Source organism: Lepidochelys kempii, chromosome 5 (genome assembly GCF_965140285.1).
Source record: "Lepidochelys kempii isolate rLepKem1 chromosome 5, rLepKem1.hap1, whole genome shotgun sequence".
NCBI classification, from domain to species: domain Eukaryota; kingdom Metazoa; phylum Chordata; order Testudines; family Cheloniidae; genus Lepidochelys; species Lepidochelys kempii.
This window is the reverse complement of record NC_136384.1, coordinates 84,691,075-84,712,499: the sequence shown is the minus strand read 5'-3', so window position 1 is coordinate 84,712,499 and position 21,425 is coordinate 84,691,075. Positions and strand designations below refer to the sequence as shown.

Genomic DNA, 21,425 nt, shown 5'->3' with positions numbered 1-21,425 from the left:
GTGCCTTCTGACGTCTATCATGTGAATTAGCTCTGCATGTCAGTGCACCCTTTTGGGTGGTGCCTCACCACCATCACTCCTGCTCTAGGGCCCATGTCTCTCCAAGGACTGCAGTGTCCTCTTCAGCAACACAGTCCTCCGGCCATGCCACACACTGTGCTCCCCCCACCCTTCTGGGGGACCTGCAGTCCACTGTTCAGCCACTTCCCTTACTGGCTACTGCAGTGAATTGTCTGGCCACTTCCTCATGGCCCCAGCATCCTTTTTGCCTTTGCCTCAAGGCCTCAGCCTGCAAACCCCAACAGCCAGCCAGGAGCTGTCTCTTGCTCCCCAGGTCCCTGCTTACAGCACTGCTCTGTCCAGGGTACTGGCACTTCTCTCAGCCCTCCAGAGACACAGTCCTTCCTCCCTGGGCTCCCAGCAGAGAACTGCCTTCCTCTGCCCTGCAGCTCCCTTTTTATATTGGCCTTCTTGCCCCTGATTGGCTGCTTCCTTCAGCCCTTCTCTGATTGGCTGCCTCCTGCGCAGCCTCCCTAGGACTCTATTAATCCCTTAGACCCGAGTGTGGGGCAAGCACCCCATCACACTTAGCAATGAGGGAGCTCACTTGGTGTGGCAGAGACCAGAAGTCAACATGAAATTAGAAGAGAAGGAGGTTGAGGAAAGCTAGGGCTTAGTAGAAGGAAGGTATGTCAAGGGTTTTCAGCACACTGTCCGACTCAGTAGTAGGCTTGCGTCAATTGCTGTCATCTGATTTCTTGAACCATTCTGCCTTTCCCTTTAGAAAAAATGTAGCTAAGATTGGAAGATTCCTAGTGCTGCTATATGCTCTTCTGCAACCATCTCTAGAGCTTATACACCCAAGAAATCTGTCAGAGTCCTGACCAACTTTGCACTTCCTACTTTTCCTACTTCTCTTGATTCGGTGTCCAATAAAAGGGTCTGAGTCTGAATATGTCTAACATCTAGATCCCTTCAGGAGTATCTCATAGGAGAACTGGTGTTATCAAACCTGGAAAGTTTTCACTGCTATGAAATATGAAGATAATCCAGAAAGAAGACTTTTCAAGGGCTCCCCTTATTATTGAGGAATGGCAGGTGAGAGAAGGCTCTCCTATCCCGTTTAAATTCAGAAGATTACAGATACCACCAGAACTCAAGTACTCTGCCCCCCAGAACAAGCAGATAAGTATATAAATAGCTGTAGGTAGTTCGGGTTAGGAATTCTCAAAGGTCATTTTATGCTCCTATCTGTTCAGAAAATGTAATCACATACTGAAGTGCACAGATACTGCAGGCTTTGTCTTCAGAAGCTGAGTGGAAGAAGATTCTTATGCTCTGGAAAAGAAACAGTCTGTCCAGTGATTTGTTGCTGGAGTAGTTTAGTGCTATTCTGGTTCTTTCTGTGTATTTTGCAGTCAAGGTTCCTGCTTCCCTGATGGACAGAACAGAATTAACCATGGTGAGAAAATTTCCGAGTGGATGAGACTTCCTCTCACAGGTCTGCTCTTCTTCTATACCTTGGGACACTTTGGTCTGATGGCAGAATATTGAGTAGTGCTGGTTCAGAGATGAGAGTTTCTTGAAAGAGTTGGCTGACTGTCACACAGAGGATTGCACTTGACTTCCCTTGCCTATTCCTGGATTAGCAATACCTTTTCCAGTGAGAAGTTCTGAGTGTGACTGGATGTGTATTCCTGCTCCCCCCAGAATGTTCTTGGTTTTTTTCATGGCTGGTTTCTAAAGAGGTCTCTGAATCAAGTTTGTGCAAGTCCACCTCAGCCATTTCATCTTTATATGGTCCCATCAAGACAGAGAAATCGATTCTCTTCCCTATATCCAAATGCTTCTTTGTCCTCTTCTTTTGAGGAGACCTAGGCATTGACCATTTGTTCTTCAGTAGATCCTACGATTGGTTTTCCAGGTACTTGTAGAACCCATTCAAAGCTTTAGGAGCCATATCTTTAGAAACTGTAGGAAACTAAGAGTGACACATAAGAACTTCTTTCTCTTTAGGGAGAATTTTCAGTTACTATCAATGTAGCTTGCAGAATGGGGGAAGAGGTGTCCTGCTCATTTCTTTCCTTCAGTTCTGAGGTTGGGCGGGGGGGGGGGGGGATTCCCCCTCCATCCTCTACCCCAAAACAATCCATTTAGTGTCAATTAACCTCTTGTTTTAAATATGTTATGTTGCAATGTCTCTTTGCAGCAGAGATGAGTGAGATCAGAAGTTTTACATAAATCATGCTCATAATTTATAAAAAGTTAACAATTAATTTTTTTGAGATTATAACAAGGGAAAGAAGGCTACTAGTGGATTAACAATTATTTCCCATTACCTTAAGGCCAGGCCGAACAGCTACATCCAAAATTGTGAAGTCCCACATAAGTATAGTGATTGACAGGAGGTTCTGCCTCTGGAATTTGTAAAGTGACTACCCAGCATCTCTGTTTTTTTTCAGTGTACTTTTTGGCTATGTTTACACTAGAGACCCTACAATAGCACGGGTCTCCCATGAGCCGCTGTAAGGTCTCCTGTGTAGCCGCTCTATGCCAATGGGAGAGAGCTCTCTCACTTTGGTATGATTAAACAACTCACAATGAGCAGCAGTAGCTATATCAGTGGGAGATGGTCTCCCGCCAACATAGTGCTGTCCACACCAGTGCTTCTGTCAGTGTAATTTATGTCGCTCAGGGGTGTGTGTTTTTCACATCCCTCACCGACAAAAGTGCTAGTGTAGACATAGCCTTAGTTGACTTTGTCATTCCCTTCTGAAACTTATTGGCCATTAAGTACTCCAAATGCCATTAGGTATACTTACATTCTTTGGCTCATTGCTAGTAGCATCCACTGTCTATAAATTCTGTTACTGGATAGGAGGGTGGAAGAGAACTATAACAAACAGAATTACTAGTGAGTAATTTTCTGATGCTTAAGTGATGTTTATGTGCAGTAAAATAGTTTCACTAAAAGTGGTAATTTCTGGGAACTTGCTGTGAATGACTTCTGTGAGGTTCTTCATGACTTATGAGGAGAGGCTGAGGGAACTGGGATTGTTGTCTGTGGAAGAGAGGAATGAGGGAGGATTTGATAGCTGCTTTCAACTACCTGAAAGGGGGTTCCAAAGAGGATGGATCTAGACTGTTCTCAGTGGTAGCAGATGACAGAACGAGGTAGCAGATGACAGCACTGTCTCAAGTTGCAGTGGGGGAGGTTTAGGTTGGATATTAGGAAAAATCTTTTCACTAGGAGGGTGGTGAAGCCCTGGAATGAGTTACCTAGGGAGGTGGTGGAATCTCCTTCCTTTGAGGTTTTTAAGGTCAGGCTTGACAAAGCCCTGGCTGGGATGATTTAGATGGGGAATGGTCCTGCTTTGAGCAAGGGGTTGGACTAGATGACCTCCTGAGGTCCCTTCCAACCCTGAGATTCTATGATTCTAAACCCTCCCTGACTGACTGATCTGCCTGTTCTAAAAAAAAAAAAACTGAGTTAGGTATATAATGTGATGTAGTCACTAGAAAACTGCTTCATTACCCCCTCAGCTTCATGCAGATCATTTTTCAGTTTCTAACAGCGTGGCTGGTTGTGTTAGCACTTTGCCCCAGATGCAGAGAGATCTAGTTTCTACTCCTAGATGATGTACTAGCATTTGAGGAGTAGAAGATCAAATCAAGGTTTTTTCTCATTTATTGCAGAAATAGCCTTACTAGTTAGCATTTTTAAGAACTAGAGAAAGCATTTTCTCCATTTCAGAACATGGAAACATGTTTTCTTTGCAACAAAAGAGGTCTGGGAAATTTTACGGCCTCATCACCACCCCAACAGGTGGCATTCATTAAATGAAGAATAGACTGAAAGTTCATTGCGATATTGTTGTAAAATACTTGTCAACTTTCTTATTATTTCATTCTTCTCTCTGCGGGGCTCTAAAATTTGATTAGAAGTCTATCAATTTTCAAATACAGGTTTGTGCGTGGTCACAGTAAATTCCCATTAAGAAATACAATAAACGTTTGCCAACAAGTACAAACCAGCCATATCAAAAATGCCAGTTTTCTCCTGCACTTTCAATGGAAAATACCTGTGGTATCTGTTTGTCTGTGCTGCTGTTGTTAGTGGTGGCCAGCAGTGCTTAATTAGTGGTTTGGCAGTTCATGGCCCCAGTACCTCTGGGCTTTCCGCATCAGTTATGAATGTGCAAAAATTGCTTGAGCTCCAGCACCTAACTAAGCAATAGTAGCCAGTATACACCTGACTTTGAATTTGTAAATTTAGTTTTATAAGCATGTGTTTAGAAGATGAACTCCTACAAGACATAAAGGCTAGATTTAGAAATTTAGCCGTACAGCTTCAAATCTTTCGGTTTGAAATGAGATATGTAATTTCTAACACATTTATAAACTTTTAAATTCAGCATTCAGTACAAACACATACATCTTCTTTAATTATTGTAATTACATACGATCGTGTACATGTTATCAGAAGGTTCACAGCCACATATAGTTTGTATATTGCTTGAACATCCATGTAGAAGTACCAGGAAGGAACCAAAACATAATTTTAATATCACAAGGATGCCTACAGTATCTTTTGAGCTTGCCAAGGCCGAGCAAAGCTAGTCTAGTCCATTAAAATGACTAATGGCATCCTGCCCAGCATTATTTGATGTGATATTATACCTGATGACACTAAATGCTTTTCTCATGTACTGGAACAATTGACGCTGTTTTTTTAAGTGGGAATCTAGTCTCAGCAGTCTGCTTTTCTTTTGAAATACTGCCTGACCAAACTACATGGTGCTGAATTGTGTAATGCACATTTGCATTATTTTTATTAGCTCTGTATCTATAAATAGGACTGGGAACTGCTGACATCGGCTATCATGAAAATAAAAATATCTATGATACTTTAATTAGGGAACTGGAAAATTCTACCCAACTATTCCACTGATAAAGGTATTACAGGATCATGTTAGTTGTTGACTATGGGCCAGATAGCTCTCTCTATTCTATGGCCTGGGGGTAGGACACACATACACATGAGCATGAAAAGAGGATGCGTAACTACACTATATGTTTCCTCTTCTCGTCTCACTTTCCACCAGACTTACTGTCAGCCTTTTTTTGGCTACACTTTCATGGGTGTTGGACCCAATGGAAAGTAGGGAGCACTTGTCCCCACCAATATTTAACTGGGAGGAGGGACTTTCCTCCCCCACAAAATTACCAGCCCCTTTTAGTGCTAAATATAGCCTTCAAAATGTAAACTGATGACTAGGGTTGGAAGTTGGTGTCAGTGATTTTTTTTGTATAAATTATAGCTTGCTTACAGTCCCTGTAATGGCTTCACGTGGTTGCTCTTTAGGGGTCTGCAAAGACCCAAGCAGGAACCCAATATTTTGAGAGGGCCTCCAATCAATTCACAGTTGTGATTCTTCAAGCATCCTTGAGTTCCACAACATTCCAAAACCAAGTCTTTTGTCACTAACTTCTTCCAAACTTCCCCAACGGTAGAAGGTCATGAATTTTCCACATTATATATACAATATTTTTCCCCCAAGTTTTTTTTATTTTTTTACAGAGGGGATCATTTGGTTTTGTTTGGAAGCAAAAGGTACTGAGATAAAATCGAGACTTTATCCAAGAAAATGTTTAAATGAGCCTACAGGATTTACATTTATCCTTGAAATAGCTATCAATTGTCACTTAACCTTACAGTCGTAAGGACCTAAGAAATCCAAGGGACAGATTGAGTGGAAGAATTCCAACCAATGGAATGAATAAATTCTGTTTTTACTGCACCACTCAATACTTAATTTTTGGTTGCAAATTCATTGTAACCTTGGTGTTTAAAATATAACTAGTACAAAACATTTGGATACCAGTGTGATTCCACCTGTTATTGCTATCTATGAGAGCTGACTTCAGTAGGAATAGGAGCAATCTTTTGTTTCCAGGCATTAAATGTTATATTTTACTTCTCTGGGTGTATGTAAGTGTTGGGATGGAGGAGCAGGTGGTATTCTACTACTGGTTTCTTTAATTGATCTTGATTTTTAAAAAAGTTTAAAAATGTACAATGCCTACAGAAAACCATTTTGGCAAGGGATTTATTATTGTATCATCTGAACTCCTGCATGGGAATTTATTGAAGATTCATAAATGCTGTGGTGCAGGGGGGGATAGGATAGCTCAGTGGTTTGAGCATTGGCCTGCTAAACCCAGGGTTGAGAATTCAATCCTTGAGGGGGCCATTTTGGGATCTGGGGCAAAAATTGGAGATTGGTCCTGCTTTGAGAAGGGGGTTGGATTAGATGACCTCCTGAGGTCCCTTCCAACCCTGATATTCTATGATTGTACAACCCGGTTACAACACACAGTCTAATCAGTTACATTGTTTTTGCAATTCTGAAAATTACTAAACAGAAACTTCTGTATATGCAAAATAATGTAGGTGAACCCCAAATCCAACATGGCGACACTGATGTGGCATTGCCAGTATCACCCTGCCACAATGAGAGCTGTGCAAAACTTGCTGATTTCACTTATCCAGCTGTTCAGAAAATGTTATCATTTTCAATTTAGGTAGTTCTCTCTTTGTTAGTTTCACTTTAATTTTTAAGTTTGTTCAAACTCCATGGGCAAAGGAGACACACTAAGTGGTGAATTTTATTAAGTGCTAAGCAGTATATACTTAGCAAGAGTTCCTTGGGATTAGCTTAACCTAGAAAACCATGATCAGTTTCACAAGTTACTATTACAAAACCAAAATGAAATTGTGAAACCCAGCTTCTAAGAGCACTTCACACTGTCTTGCAAAGGCAGCAAGCATTTAGTTTTGAGCTGTGACAACACGTTTGAAGGCCATCTGAAAGTGTGCAGGCTCTTAATTGCATCATAGTGCTAGCATCTTAACATCACAATGCTATGTGATATAGTAACAATGGATGTGATATGATTTGATTTGATTCATTGAATTCAAATGGGACTTGTTTGAGCTTGATCATGGGTTGTTCTGAACTGCTCATTCAGCCATTTTGCATGCAAAGTTATATTTGTTGGTTAAAATGTAAATGTACAGAACATAAATGTGATTGGAACACTGACTTGCCAAAAGGGGAAATAGAATAAGATATTTTTTTTCTGAAACAAAAATAGCTTGCCTACCACTTTAAAAGAAACCTGAACCATATTGTTTGTGGTTTTTCTTAACATATAGGTACTTAGCACACTGACTTCCTGTACTGACTGACCAGTCAAGAGCAGCAAGGTCTCTGCTAAAATGGAGAATGACTTGCAGTTTGTTGTCCTGTGTATTGCTGTTAATAATTAAAAGAACTAGAAATAAATGTTCAGAGTGGAGAGCATTGTCTCCAAAATAGATATGCAATTTTGCATTACATTCCATAGAATTCAGACCTCCATTCAGAAAATAACTTGCACCATATTAAGAAATATAATCTATTATCTCCCAATAACATGTAAAGCAATCCTGTATCCAGTATATTGATCTGCTCTACTTAGGCTGACATTTTACATGCGCAGAGATTATTACTGTTAATGAGTTACCTTCATACAGTCTCTCAGGACCAGATATCAACGAGAGAGTAGACTCTGATTACAGTAAGTTTTTTAAGGATCACAGATGAAAAGGAAAATATTCTGAAGTAGGATACAGCTTTTCAGGGACCAACATGTGCCTCCTACTTGGTGTCCTGACCTGGCTTACACTTTGCTGCTTCTACATGAAATGAAGGCAGAGAGAAAAAAGAGAGAATCACACAACTGTGGCTCAGGCATTTCAAAGTGTGCTGGACAAACTCATCCATATAAATGCCACTGGAAACCTGGTATTTTCTGTGCAGGCATGAGGAGGAGAGAAAGGTACTGGGACTCCTACCTGCCAAGAGATGGTGGGTGCAAGGAAAGGAGAGACTCCTTCCATCTTACGTATAAGAGAAGAGGGGAAACAAACACACACATCAGGAACCAGGAAAGGGGAAGAGAATTAAACCCCTTTCCTTCACAGCAACCAGGAAAGCATTACAAAGCCCAATGGAGTTACAGGAACGTGACCTAATTGTGTATTAATAAATACAACACCAACAAAAGCCTCTCAGTACCATGTCTGGGTGTGACAGATTTCTGTTACCAATCTGCCTGAGGCGTCAGGTGATCAGGCTGAGGCCACAGGATCGTTAAGGGAAGAGATGACCGAACACACCAAGTGTCTAAGTTTTAAAGCTTTATTGATAAAATAATAAAATAACAGCAGAGAGTGATGGGTGCTCCCCACGTCACTCAGAGGAAGGAAGAAAGCATTAGTACCCGAAGCCCTAACCCACTTTCATACTCACACCTGCACTACCCAAGGCTGGACAGGCCTGGGTGTAATGTAAGAAGAAGAGGGGCAGAGGTGGACAGGAGTTCTGTCCTGTGCGCACAGGTCGTCCAGGGTCCGCTGCCAATCTCCAATTTGCTTCAGCTCTCGGGCGGGTTTTAAACCTTAGGGTCCTTTGGGGGCATCTTAGTCTGGGATTTCTGCCTCCCCTCCACTCCCTCCCCATGTTCTTTGTACTGGTCCAAGCCGGCCTTTCATGGCTTCTTCAGTTTTCCCAAAACATCCTGGCTTTAGGGACACTACATTAGTTGTTTTCCCCCTTGTCAGCCTTCACTGTCTTGCTCGGTTTTGCAGCTGCTGCAGATTTATGCAGTTGAATCTTCTTTTCTCGCGGCTGGTCGGAGTTGGAATCCAGGCCCCCCACCCCCATCTTTCTTGGCAGGCCGCCGAGCGTCAGTTGTGTGCTTTGGCCTTGAGCTGGAGCCAGCGTCTTATCTTCAGACTGAGCTAGCCGAAGTGTTGAGTTAACTTGTTCTCTGCTCTCTCCCTTCTTCCCCCTTTAGCCTCTCGCAGCCTGCAAAGGAATCTTCCACTCCCCACTCACACCTTTGACCCTCCCCAAAATGCTTTGTGATGCTTGCAACAGTGTTAGCAACATGCAGTGCTGATCTGCCTTCCTGTGTGTGTGTGGGGGGGGGGGAATGGGGTGTGACATAGGTTTCATGCCATATATTTACCTCTAAGTTCTTTGAGAAACTAGTTGACAATGATTAAGTATAAGATTATGTCACAGAGGTCACAGAACTCACAGATTCCATGACTTTCAGAGACCTTTGTGACATTTTCTGCTTCACCCCCAGTGTGGAGGGACTGGAGCTGTCAGCCGGTGGTGACCCAGAGCTCTTAGCCACTATTGGTTTTGGGGAGACCTGTAATTCCCTGCCATCATGGATCGTGGTGGGGCCTTGGAGCTGTTAGCTGCAGTGGTATTGGAAGCTGCTGGACCCCTCCCACCCCCATTGGAGCTCGGGCTTCAGTCACCCCTCCATCAGCCCATTATTTTTAGTAAAAGTCACAGACAGGTCACAGGCTTCCAGGAATTTTTGTTTATTGCCTGCGACCTGTCCGTGACTTTTACTAAAAATAACCATGGCAAAATCTTAACCTTAACAATGATTCAGCTTTTCAGTTCTTTAATACTGTGAACTCATTTCAATATCATTTAAACTCTGAAAGCTGTTTGACATATAGACCTGGCTGAGAAACAATTTTTCCCACCCATGAAAAATTTTGAATTTGGGGGGTGAGGAGGTGGACAACCAAAAAACCCTTTGTCTCGAATTGGGAGAAAACGGTCAAAACACTGCAATTTTTCACAGGCAGGAGAACCAAAAATGGAATTTTTTGGCATGTTTTCTTGGCTGCCTGACTCCCTCTACAGGCAATTGCCCTGGGAGTTGGGCCACTTGCCTGAGTCGGGCAGCCTGGCCAGCCAAGGAACCTAGGGAGCCTGGCAGTCTGACAAATGGGCTGCTCAGGAGTCCAGGAAGGCATGTAGGTGAGGTGGCAGGAAACCAGACAGGTTTCAGTCTAAAGTTTAGTCAGAATTGACACGTCCCCTCAGAATGTTGCAATGTAGTTGAAGCTGCATTTTCCAGTGGGAAGACGTTACATCAGAAAACGTACTGACCAATTCAGTTGACAGCCTCCTACCAGCAGTGTTTGAACCTGGGGCCTCTGGATCTAAAGTTAAAAGTCTACTTTTTCTGATAAAGGACCAGTGTGACAGCATAGAGGCAGTAGCATGCTCAAACCATTTCCTGGGGTCAGCCACTGAAGGGAGACAAACCCATACTGGATTAATGTGACTACAACGTGCAGTATGGTTTTAAAAGCAGTACTACTGAATGCAGGCGCTTCATATATTGTTTTAAGACCTCCTGTTTAGCCAGTATCCTGGCTGAATGTGAATAGTACACATTTTTTTGCACTACATTCCATGGTCTCCTAGGTAACTTTTGATTGTCCTTATCTTACCAATGAAGATAATGGGGAGAGAACATGGATCATCTTCATAACCTAGTATTATGTAAAATAAATAAGAATTGCACTTGAATTCCAAACACATAAGGACACAGAACCAGGATTTGACTTTTTGCCACAGGTCCATTAAGATGAGCACTCTGTCTGGGGCAGTAGCTATAAAGAGATACTTCAGAGAGAGAAAATCATTGTTGCGTGCATAACCAACAGTGCAATGCTTTATGTATCCACTGCAGACTTTGCGTCCGGAAGCATAAAATCTAATTTGCTTAACAAATATTAACATAATTAATAAAATTAAACTGCTTTTTAAAATCCTGCTCTGTTGTTTGAACATGACTTATAGTTAAGGTAAACTTTTTTCACAGTTATTTTTAGAAAAAGTCATGGACAGGTCACAGGCAATAAACAAAAATTAACAGAACCTCCTGACCCATCTGTGACTTCTACTAAAAATTAAGGGGAGGTTTGATGGGGGGACAACTGAAGTCTGAGCCCTGCTGTGTGCAGGGCAGGGTCCAGCAACCACCGCCACTGCTGAGAGCTCTGGGGCTCCCTCGCCACCCGCAGCAGCAGACAGCTCCATGGCACTCCTGCCACCCACAGTGGCTCAGAACTCCATGGCCCCCATCCCAAGGCTGAAGTGGAAAATGTCACAGAGGTCTCTGAAAGTCACAGAATCCATGACCTCCATGACATAATCCTTACTTATAGTAGTAAACACCACAAGCTAATTCAATGTTTCTCTTTTTATTTATGCTTATCTTAACCTGCTATTAATTTCAGATAACTCCCGCCCCCCCCAATCTTTGTATTAGGATATAGGATAAAAGAATGAATAATCAGTTTTCACTGTATCTACCTATCTGCTGTTGTCCACCTTATTTGAGGTACTAGAGAGACGTAAATACAACTGTTATGTACAAGAGCTCTGTCTCTGACTTCACTAGGCTTTGGATCAGGCCGGCAAGTGCACAAAAGTGCATGCATTCAGAGCCCTTGACTCACTGAGGGAAGGTCTACACTACTGTTTAATTTGATCTAACTTACTTTGCTCAGAGGTGTGAAAAAGACACCCCCTCTGAGCAAGGCAAGTTATAATGACCTAAGTGCTATCCACACTGGCGTTATGTCGGTGGGAGACACCCACCCGCTGACATAGCTTCCACCTCTTGCGGAGGTGGAGTAATTATGCTGACAGGAAAGCACTCTCCTGTTGCCATAGAGCGTCTTCACTAGAAGTGCTACAGCAGCCAGCTGCATCAGTGCAGCTTTGCCGATGTAGCACTTCTCGTGTAGACCTGCCCATAGTATGCCTGTTGGGCACAACACAGGATTCTGCTGTTCCCTAGCAAATAGCGCCACATGTTGGAATTTCCTTCTCCCCCATCCCCCCCCCACACTCCCCGAAAGGAAAATGACTTCAGAAAATTCGAAACAAACTTTAGAAAATTCCATTTTATAAAATTTACACTAAAAGTACATGAGAGTTTTAAGGGAAGTACTCAAAAGCTGGGATGCAGATTTAGCCCTATTTCCTTTTGGAAAGCTTGTAGAAAATATGATTTTTTTTCCAAAATACAGATGCTTGCTACTAGTTGAGAATAACCTTTGATATTTCTCTTGTCATTTCAGAATCAGGGAAAGGGACAACAATGGATCCTATGCTCTCTGTCTGCTCAGTGAAGGAAAAGTACTGCATTATCGTATTGACAGAGACAAGACAGGAAAGCTCTCTATACCAGATGGAAAAAAGTTTGATACCCTCTGGCAGGTCTGCTAAATTAGTCAGTTGGGTAACTCTCATCATGTTTTTATAGCATCAAATAAGGCAGTTTCTGTTTTACTTTACTGCACATCTGCAATCTTTAGCTAATTGGCCACATATTTCTAACTTAATTTTTAGTGATTTTCATCCTTTAGGGGAAAAGGGGGAAGTAGTTTTTAGTATAGAAGGCTATGTAAGTGGTACAGGTAGTTGTTGTTTTTTTTTAAATATTTTGACTTAATTTAAAATTGCTCTAGTTATATTTAAAGAATTGTACATTTCCTTGAATGAAAAGGCATTTTCATTTGTAAAAACAAGATTAAATAATAGCTCTATGGCATTTCTGTAACATCCTTTGTGACAAGCAAAAGGCAGAACTCTGGTATGGTAACCACAAAGGGAATAGTTTAGGATGCTAGGCACACATAATCCTCTTTAGCTCTGTGACTCGCTAGCTGGCAAACTGAGAGATACAGCCTGCCCAGCATTACCAACACTGTCTGTCTAAATCCTGGCCCAGATTAAGTAATCATGGAATGGATTGCTGATTATACTATAGTCTGTAATAAAGATGAGGCACTGCAAGGAATAAATATGGGTAAATTGAAAGCACTAAAGAAAATGAAACAGTAGCAGATTTCTGCTGCCGCCTATTGTTTAAAAGTATATTAACACAAATTGTTATAACTGTATGTGTATAATGTAAAGTCTATAGTGTATATAGTAGTTAGCCTTTATAGTATATATTATATATATAATATAATATATTATAGTATATATTATAATGTAAGTCTTTATAGTATATATTATATTGTAGTATATTATATATTATATATATATAATATAATATATTATAGTATAGTATATATTATAATGTAAGTCTATAGTTGTATATAGTAGTTAGCCTTTCCCTTAACTATGCATATCCTTCCTGCTTAATGAAAAGCTGACAAAAATGCTGATTTACTAGTGTTCTCCACTATTGATGAGGAGACCTGTATGGGCAAAGCAAATTCTTCCACCACAGACAGATACTGGTGGGAGGCAGGATTTGCCTGTGATCCTAGAGCTGTGTAAAATAAATAAATGCATACACACACTCCTCCCCCCCCCACTCCCTCGCATAATGAATATGTACTATAGATGCTGTGCACACACAGGCACAATTTAGAAAGATAGGATTGAGAGAAAGTACTGTGGTGGTCTGAACAGAGCTGCAAATCCTGCCTGCATTCCCCCATCCCACCCCACAATAGAGAGTAGAATGACTGTGATTCCACTGTCTGTGTGCAGGGAAAGCCACCCCAAAATGCGAAGGCCAGTTCTAATAACAATACATGTCTTATTAACATCACAGTAGTGTCTACAGGCCCAGCCAAGGGACTGTACAGGCATACAGTGAGAAGCAGTGCCTGCCCTCAAGCATGTGGGCATGACAGACAAAGAGTAGGACGGGAAGCAGAGGCACAGAAAGGTGAAATGACTTGTCAAGAACAAACAGCAGGTATTACTGCCCATTATTTTCTTTCCTCCATTACCTTCTGACATTCTCTCTTCTTTTTTGCCCTGGTAGTTAGTTGAACATTATTCATACAAACCAGATGGGCTGCAAAGGGTCCTCACAATTCCATGTGCACGTCTTGGCTCAGAAAATGGTAAGTTATTCAGATGATTGTAAAACTCTAATGTTCCTGCTACAGATAAGAAGAGGTGTGTGCATTTTCTTCATTACAGGAATAGGAACATGCAGAATATTATAAAGAATTGCTCAGGGATAATAGTGATATAAGGTATAGTAAGTAGTGTGAGAAGGTGTGGGGAGATTCTATATTATATAGAGCCATATTCTTGCCTCCAATGAATGCTAATCGTGATGGCAATTAGTCACAGAATCATAGTTGGAAGGGACCTCAAGAGGTCATCTACTCCAATCCCCTACTCAAAGCAGGACCAATCCCCAACTAAATCATCCCTTGCTATCCGCAAATATTTTAATTCTTCTTGGGATGGTTTCTCTTTCTCAGGAGGTGAAGTATTGTCTGCAAGCTTTTCAAGGCCAGTAGGCCTGGCAAGTATTCTGTCTAGTCCAGAAAGCAGAAAAAAATTCTGGGCCAGGTTCTTAAGGCTAGTTTATATAGCAATAGGGGGTGAAAGTCTCAACAGGTCATAAAAATGGCTTTTTCTTCACTTGAAAATTAGTTCTCATCAGAATACAATATTGTAGCATGGTGATAACTAACATGGTGTTGAACATGACTTACCAATCAGTGTAGACAGTGATTGTTGTGTTCAATATCTCGTCAGTTGGTCATAAGTAAAACCTATTGGAACCATAGTATGTAAAATCAGTAGTTTGGTAAGAGGCCATCCACCTGCTATTTTTCACTGCTATATTCCCCACTATTGGTAACAATGGCAGCAATCTGTATGCTTACAAAGTCATTCTTATGTGTGATTTCCTTATAGCTAACATCATTTTTGACACCCGTCCGCCTCCACTTCCTGGAACGCATCCTAAGGTAAGAGTAAGCAGTAGCAGTAATGCTTATGTTTAAGAAAAGCAAGTGAGATCCTTAGTATTTCTTAGCATTTTAGGAACTTTAATGAATGCATGCTCAGTTATATGCAGCACATAATTTCCTGGGCTTGTTTTATAGGCACAAGATTCAAATATTATGATCTATCATATGAAAAAGCTACACTATGGCAACATTACTGGCTAGATCCTGCACTAACTATAACAGCAGAGGGGGAGCTGAGATACTGCATAGTGCATCTTCTGTTTCAGGAACCTGCTGGCTAAAACAGAATCACTTTGCTGAATAAGTACAAATTATTTCCACAGTTAACACTTGTTGCTGACATCTGGTTTTGCAAAGTCTGATCCAACATGCGCTGAAATCAGTAGGATTTTTTCCACTGACTTCAGTGAGTGTTGGGTTGGGCTATAGCTGACTGGGAGGCTAGAAGCACCCTTGTTTGACCACAAACTATGTACCCTTTAGGATGTGGTTTGCAGACAGAGATGACAGCCAGGCCCATGTGCTGGGCTGTCTGGAAATATTCTGCCCTGCTGCTTCTGCAAAAGATGAAGAGGCAGTCAAAGATTATCTAGACTTTCTTCTTTTTTCTCCTCACTGCTGCAGGGGGCAGGATTTGGCCCCAAATTTGAAATTTTAATTATACAAAGCACAAGAAATTCATAATTGAGGTTCACACCAAACAGAACTGCCCTGCTTGCCCATATGGACTGCAAAAGAGTCTTTAATTACATGATCGCCAAACATATGCAATCATATCACTCGTTATATTTTAGGAAAATACAGGGATACTTTCAGAGGCACAAACCTATATGCCACCAGTTTTTAAAAATATCTAAAACGTGAATCTTGTACCTTTGACACTTATGAAAGTTTGACTCAGGTTTAGGATTCCAGTTAGGGAAACATCAGATACAGAAAAACAATACAGGAAGAGTCTGAAATTGTTGAGCTCTTGTGAAACTCTTTCTGGGGAAGAATGAGAGAGCCAATGTACCCAAACTAAGACTGTGTTTTAGGCCTACAGGGGCCCATACCAGCCAGAGCTTGATAAGTGGGCAGTAGTTAGGTAAACTGTCCTGGTTCTCCATGAGTGATGATCAGCTAAAAACGAAATGTCACATAAACAGGCGAGCATACAATACATGAGCCTGTGGTGAGGTGCGGGCTGGTGATAGCATTTAGGTAAACAACAGCATGGTACCCTATGTTCAGCCTTTTAGTGTTTGATCAGTAACAACAGAACATGAAAGGCAGTGGTGCCAGAGAGGAAAATGTAATATTTAAAATAATAATAATAATGTAATACCTTTGCCAAGCAACACACAAAATGTGACAATAGCATTTCTGCCTGATGCATGCATGTACATAGGCTGCTTGAATACTCACACCGGCCTCAGGGACAACTTTGACTTAGTCACATACTAAGGGCCAAGTCCCGGACTAGCTCACACAACCCAGTTAGAGGGGTGACTGCACCACAGCCATTACTGGAGCCTCGGAGGGTCAGGGAGATTGACGTAGTAATTTTTAAAAAACAAAATAAACACTTTTTCTCATATAAACAAGAGCTGTGCATCTTCACCTTGATCACAAGCTTTGGGTGAAATCCTGGCCCCACTGAAATCAGTGGGAGTTTTGCTATTGACTTCAATGGAGCCAGGGCTTCACCCTGTGTTTTTAAAGAAGAAAAATTCCTGGCTCTCAAAAGTGCTGCTTCCCTGCCCCACTGGCTCAGATTAGCTCTAGCTTTTGTGCTGATGCTATGACTGCTCAAACTAATGACTGTGGCCTGCCATCCATTCACTTCATCACAAAACACATCCACCTCTTACTGCAACGGTAGATTGTTCAATGGCTTTTTCCACAGAGAAGTAACCCCAGGAAATACTTCCATGAGACTGAGAGAGATTTTTGTGAGAATACTGTCCCAATCTGCTATATTATCATACAATATCTGGATTTGGGCCAATATTTGAAAAAGTGGCCCATAGTATTGGATGCCTGAATTTTTGCGTGCCAACTGAAGACACCTTAAAGTGGCTTGATTTTCAGAGACTAGGAGGCCAATGCTTTCTGAAAATCAGGTCTCTTTGACATATGCGTCCAAAACCATTAGCCACTTTTGAAAATCTTGGTCTTGAGGTTTGGCTCATACAACATATGTGTAACTAAAATTCTATTCAAATGTGAAGTTTAAATATGTCAGTGATACACAAGTCATCTTATTTACACAACCTTAGTGGAGGCAAAATGTTAAAATTCAGCTTATGCAAGAACAGAAAATACTACTTATATGCTTGCAAGTTTATAAAGGAAAAGTAAACACCTGAAACTCTATAAAGTGTTATCTTAGAAAAAACAGTAGTTCTATTTTTTTTATACTATTAGCTGAATAGTAGGTTAAATTGACCAATGTTGTGTGATCATATAATGAAAGAACACAGGCCCAACTCTTCTTTCCACTTCATCAGTGAAATTGCAGTGCAACTCTAATTCTAGTTGTATCATTATAATTTAATGTTATTTATATCTCCATAGTTTTTCATGATTCTTTACATACTAAGGACCTGGTCCTGCAAACACTTAAATGTGTGTTTTTACTCATGTGAATAGACCCATTGAGTTTAAAAGGCATGAGTAGAATTATACATGAGTAGAATTATTCACATGAATTATACATGAGTAGAATTGTTCACATGAGTAGAATTATACACATTCTTAGTGATTTCAGCACTGGGGCTCAAAACACTAAAACTTCAAGGGACTTACAGGTATAGACCTGAGTCTTCTGCCATGGAAGTGAATAGAAATTTTGCTATTGACCTAATTTGAAATAGTTTTGAGCCCTTTCTTAGACATATGATAAAACAGCAAGGAGGGTTAGGGAGAACAAAGAGTTCAATGTTGTTATGTGCATACCTTGTTAGTTCCTTTTCTAAAATTATTGCTGTAAAGAGAATATATTCTCAGTAATATATAATTTATAGACTTTTCTGTAATTAACATCTGAACATTGGTATTGCATTAACAGAGTTCCTTGTATGTCATTTCTATGCTTTTTTAATATAAAAGGAAAAAATAGAAAATTACAGGGGATCGTTTTATCTACAGAGCTCAAAAGGTTTACTTACTGTAGTTGAATTCCACATGGACATCCTTGTGGAGAAACAGTAACTCTTGAACTGTTCAGCTGACCACTTATGCAGCAGTTCTTATATACAGGGCTTAAATGAAAAATTAATTCAAACGTCACAGATAGAAATGCATCCTCAGAAGAATCAATAACAATTGCAAACACTGATGTAGACCATGTAGAATTCGCAGTTAACCATCTACTTGATTCCAATACACCATTTTCATAGCATGCTAGGTCTGTTCTATGATCAGAGTTTTCAGAAATCCTGGAGCATTATATCCCTTTAATTTTACAAAGCTGGATAGCAAGGAGCTCCTCCCCTTACCTGCCTCTTTCTCTTTAACCATGGCAGCCAAATCCACTCCCCTCTTCCCACAGACCAGATTCTTCCTGCCTGCCAACCAGCATATAGCCCAAGTCCTTCCTCCATCTCCACGAACCAGAGAGTCAACAGGGTCTCCTCACCTAAGCAGATTTCCCTCTGCCTCTCCACCTTCCCTCATACTCCTTATTCCATATAGTTCTGCCTTCCTCTCCCTGTCTTGCTCCAACAAGCCCCTGTCACCTACCTATCTTTGTCCTGGCTCCCTTCTTCCTACCTTACCCTGCTGCTGCTTCCCTTAGTCTCTGGTCTCTTGTTACTCCTCATCTGGCCCCATGTTACTACTCATCCCCTCAATCATCTTCTCTCCCACTTGCTAGTCTGATCTTCCTTTACCCCTATTCATAAACAAGCCCGCCATGCCACTAGCCCCTCTTGGTTACTATCACTTTCCCACTCCTCACTCTGTTCTTGAATTCTCTAGATACAAAAACCAGCAATGAGGAAGTTACCAAAAGGAGTGGTATATTTTGTGTGAGAGATGTATTTAATCATGAAGTAGATGGGGAGGTTTGGATCTGAAAATAGCTAGGCAGCCAACTGAGCTGCAGAAGAAGCTGACATTTTCCTTTCCATGATACTCCTATTTTAAACTTGCAAGCACATATTTCTTTGGCCCATATTTTTAAATAACAACACTAGCCTCTACTTTGAAAGAGAGAAAGCTACAAAGAATGCAGGACTCAATTTAGCATAAATACCAATGGTGACCTATAAAACAAAGAGGAGGTGCTCAGAGCAGGAGATTTAATGTGCTACAGGAGAATATTACATAAAGAGACCCCTATTTAGTGCCTGCTATTCCACAAAAAACATTTACAGTCAGTAGACACATCTGCATGGAATTCTTCCCAGATTCATGCATCAATGAGTACCCTAAACAGGACTCTACAGTCAGAGATATCATCCTTTGCTTCTTAGACTTGGCTATTGCCTGAGCTAGACTGATTAGGGGTAGAGTGGGAAAAACTTTTCAACTGAAACTATTTTCAGCCAAAATAGGCAGATTTGGATCCACTAAAAACACTTAATGAATTTGCATCCATTTTGCAAATTGTTTCAGTGAAAAAACAAAATAAATCAAAACAAAAAACTGGAAAAAAATCTGTTTTGTCAAATGTTTTATTTTGACGTTTTCAAAATTAAATTCTTTCACTTTTCAATTTTTAAATGACTTTTCATTTTATTTAAAAAAAATTAAAAAGGAAAAAAACTCATTTGATCCAAAATGAAGTTTCATTTTAGATCAAACAAAATGTTGTTTAGTTTGACCCAAAATGTTTTTTTGACTTTTTGAAAACTTCCAAAAAAATTGTTTTCATGTCAACCCAAAAAAATATTTTTATTGCCAGTGAACCAAAAAAATCTATTATTCAAACATTTCTGATTAAGAGGCCCCAGCTTGTCTTGGAAAAGACACCCAGAAATAAAGTTGTGTGGAATGTAAGGCGATAGATAAGCAGTGCAGGAGGAAAAGATCATAGAATCATAGAATATCAGGGCTGGAAGGGACCTCAGGAGGTCATCTAGTCCAACCCCCTGCTCAAAGCAGGACCAATCCCCAATTAAATCATCCCAGCCAGGGCTTTGTCAAGCCTGACCTTAAAAACTTCTAAGGAAGGAGATTCTACCACCTCCCTAGGTAACGCATTCCAGTGTTTCACCACCCTCCTAGTGAAAAAGTTTTTCCTAATATCCAACCTAAACCTCCCCCATTGCAACTTGAGACCATTACGCCTTGTCCTGTCCTCTTCTACCACTGAGAATAGTCTAGAACCATCCTCTCTGGAACCCCCTTTCAGGTAGTTGAATGCAGCTATCAAATCCCCCCTCATTCTTCTCTTCTGCAGACTAAACAATCCCAGTTCCCTCAGCCTCTCCTCATAAGTCATGTGTTCCAGACCCCTAATCATTTTTGTTGCCCTTCGCTGGACTCTCTCCAATTTATCCACATCCTTCTTGTAGTGTGGGGCCCAAAACTGGACACAGTACTCCAGATGAGGCCTCACCAATGTCGAATAGAGGGGGACGATCACGTCCCTCGATCTACTCGCTATGCCCCTACTTATACATCCCAAAATGCCATTGGCCTTCTTGGCAACAAGGGCACACTGCTGACTCATATCCAGCTTCTCGTCCACTGTCACCCCTAGGTCCTTTTCCGCAGAACTGCTGCCTAGCCATTCGGTCCCTAGTCTGTAGCTGTGCATTGGGTTCTTCCGTCCTAAGTGCAGGACCCCGCACTTATCCTTATTGAACCTCATCAGATTTCTTTTGGCCCAATCCTCCAATTTGTCTCGGTCCCTTTGTATCCTATCCCTGCCCTCCAGTGTATCTACCACTCCTCCCAGTTTAGTATCATCCGCAAATTTGCTGAGAGTGCAATCCACACCATCCTCCAGATCATTTATGAAGATATTGAACAAAACCGGCCCCAGGACCGACCCCTGGGGCACTCCACTTGACACCAACTAGACATGGAGCCATTGATCACTACCCGTTGAGCCCGACAATCTAGCCAACTTTCTACCCACCTTATAGTGCATTCATCCAGCCCGTACTTCTTTAACTTGCTGACAAGAATACTGTCATAGACTTTGCTATGTTTGCAAGACAAGCCTCTAGTAGTTCCAGTATTTCTTAGCTCATGAGAGTGAAGATCACAATTTATGGCTTTGGAGAAGCTCCTTGTGTTCATCCTCTGGAGCATCAATGACTAACAGAGCAGTAGGGTCTCCTGTAATATTATCACTAAGCCACCAGACAAGATGTCAAAATCCAGTTCCCTCTTCTGCCACACTGAGGTCTCCTTTGCAGTGAAACCAGAGCAGAAAGGGGAGACAGGGTGTTGGAAGGCTGTACAAGAGGTGCATACACCACAGAGAGCATGAAGCCCTGCTCATCATTCCCATATATAGCAGTACTCCACTGAAGAGTTGGGCAGGGTAGAGACAGTTTCCTTCCCATCATGTAAAGGGACCCTAAGTAAACTTCTTCAGACACTGGCTCTACCACCTTGGGGATGATTCCTTCACCCTGAGCATCTTCCTAAAACCTTGATTGGATTTAGGCCAGGAAATGAGTTTAGGATTTGAGCCTGAGATCAGTCACTAACAATACAGAGAAGCAACAAGTCTAGAGCACCCAGATTTCAGTAATGGTCATCTGTCCAAGTATTGTTATATTAATATATTTATATAGTAGTTACCATG

The 21,425-nt window shown here is 41.2% G+C and overlaps 1 protein-coding gene across 1 annotated transcript in view; it reads left to right on the top strand.

Moving 5' to 3' along the window:
- SYK (spleen associated tyrosine kinase) overlaps positions 1–21,425 on the top strand; it is an 81,323-nt gene that overhangs the window by 41,285 nt on the left and 18,613 nt on the right. Inside the window, exons 4-6 of the mRNA XM_073344903.2 lie at positions 12,020–12,158; positions 13,726–13,807; positions 14,619–14,671. Of these exons, the coding sequence (XP_073201004.1) occupies positions 12,020–12,158; positions 13,726–13,807; positions 14,619–14,671 (274 nt within the window). The remainder of the gene's footprint in view (positions 1–12,019; positions 12,159–13,725; positions 13,808–14,618; positions 14,672–21,425) is intronic.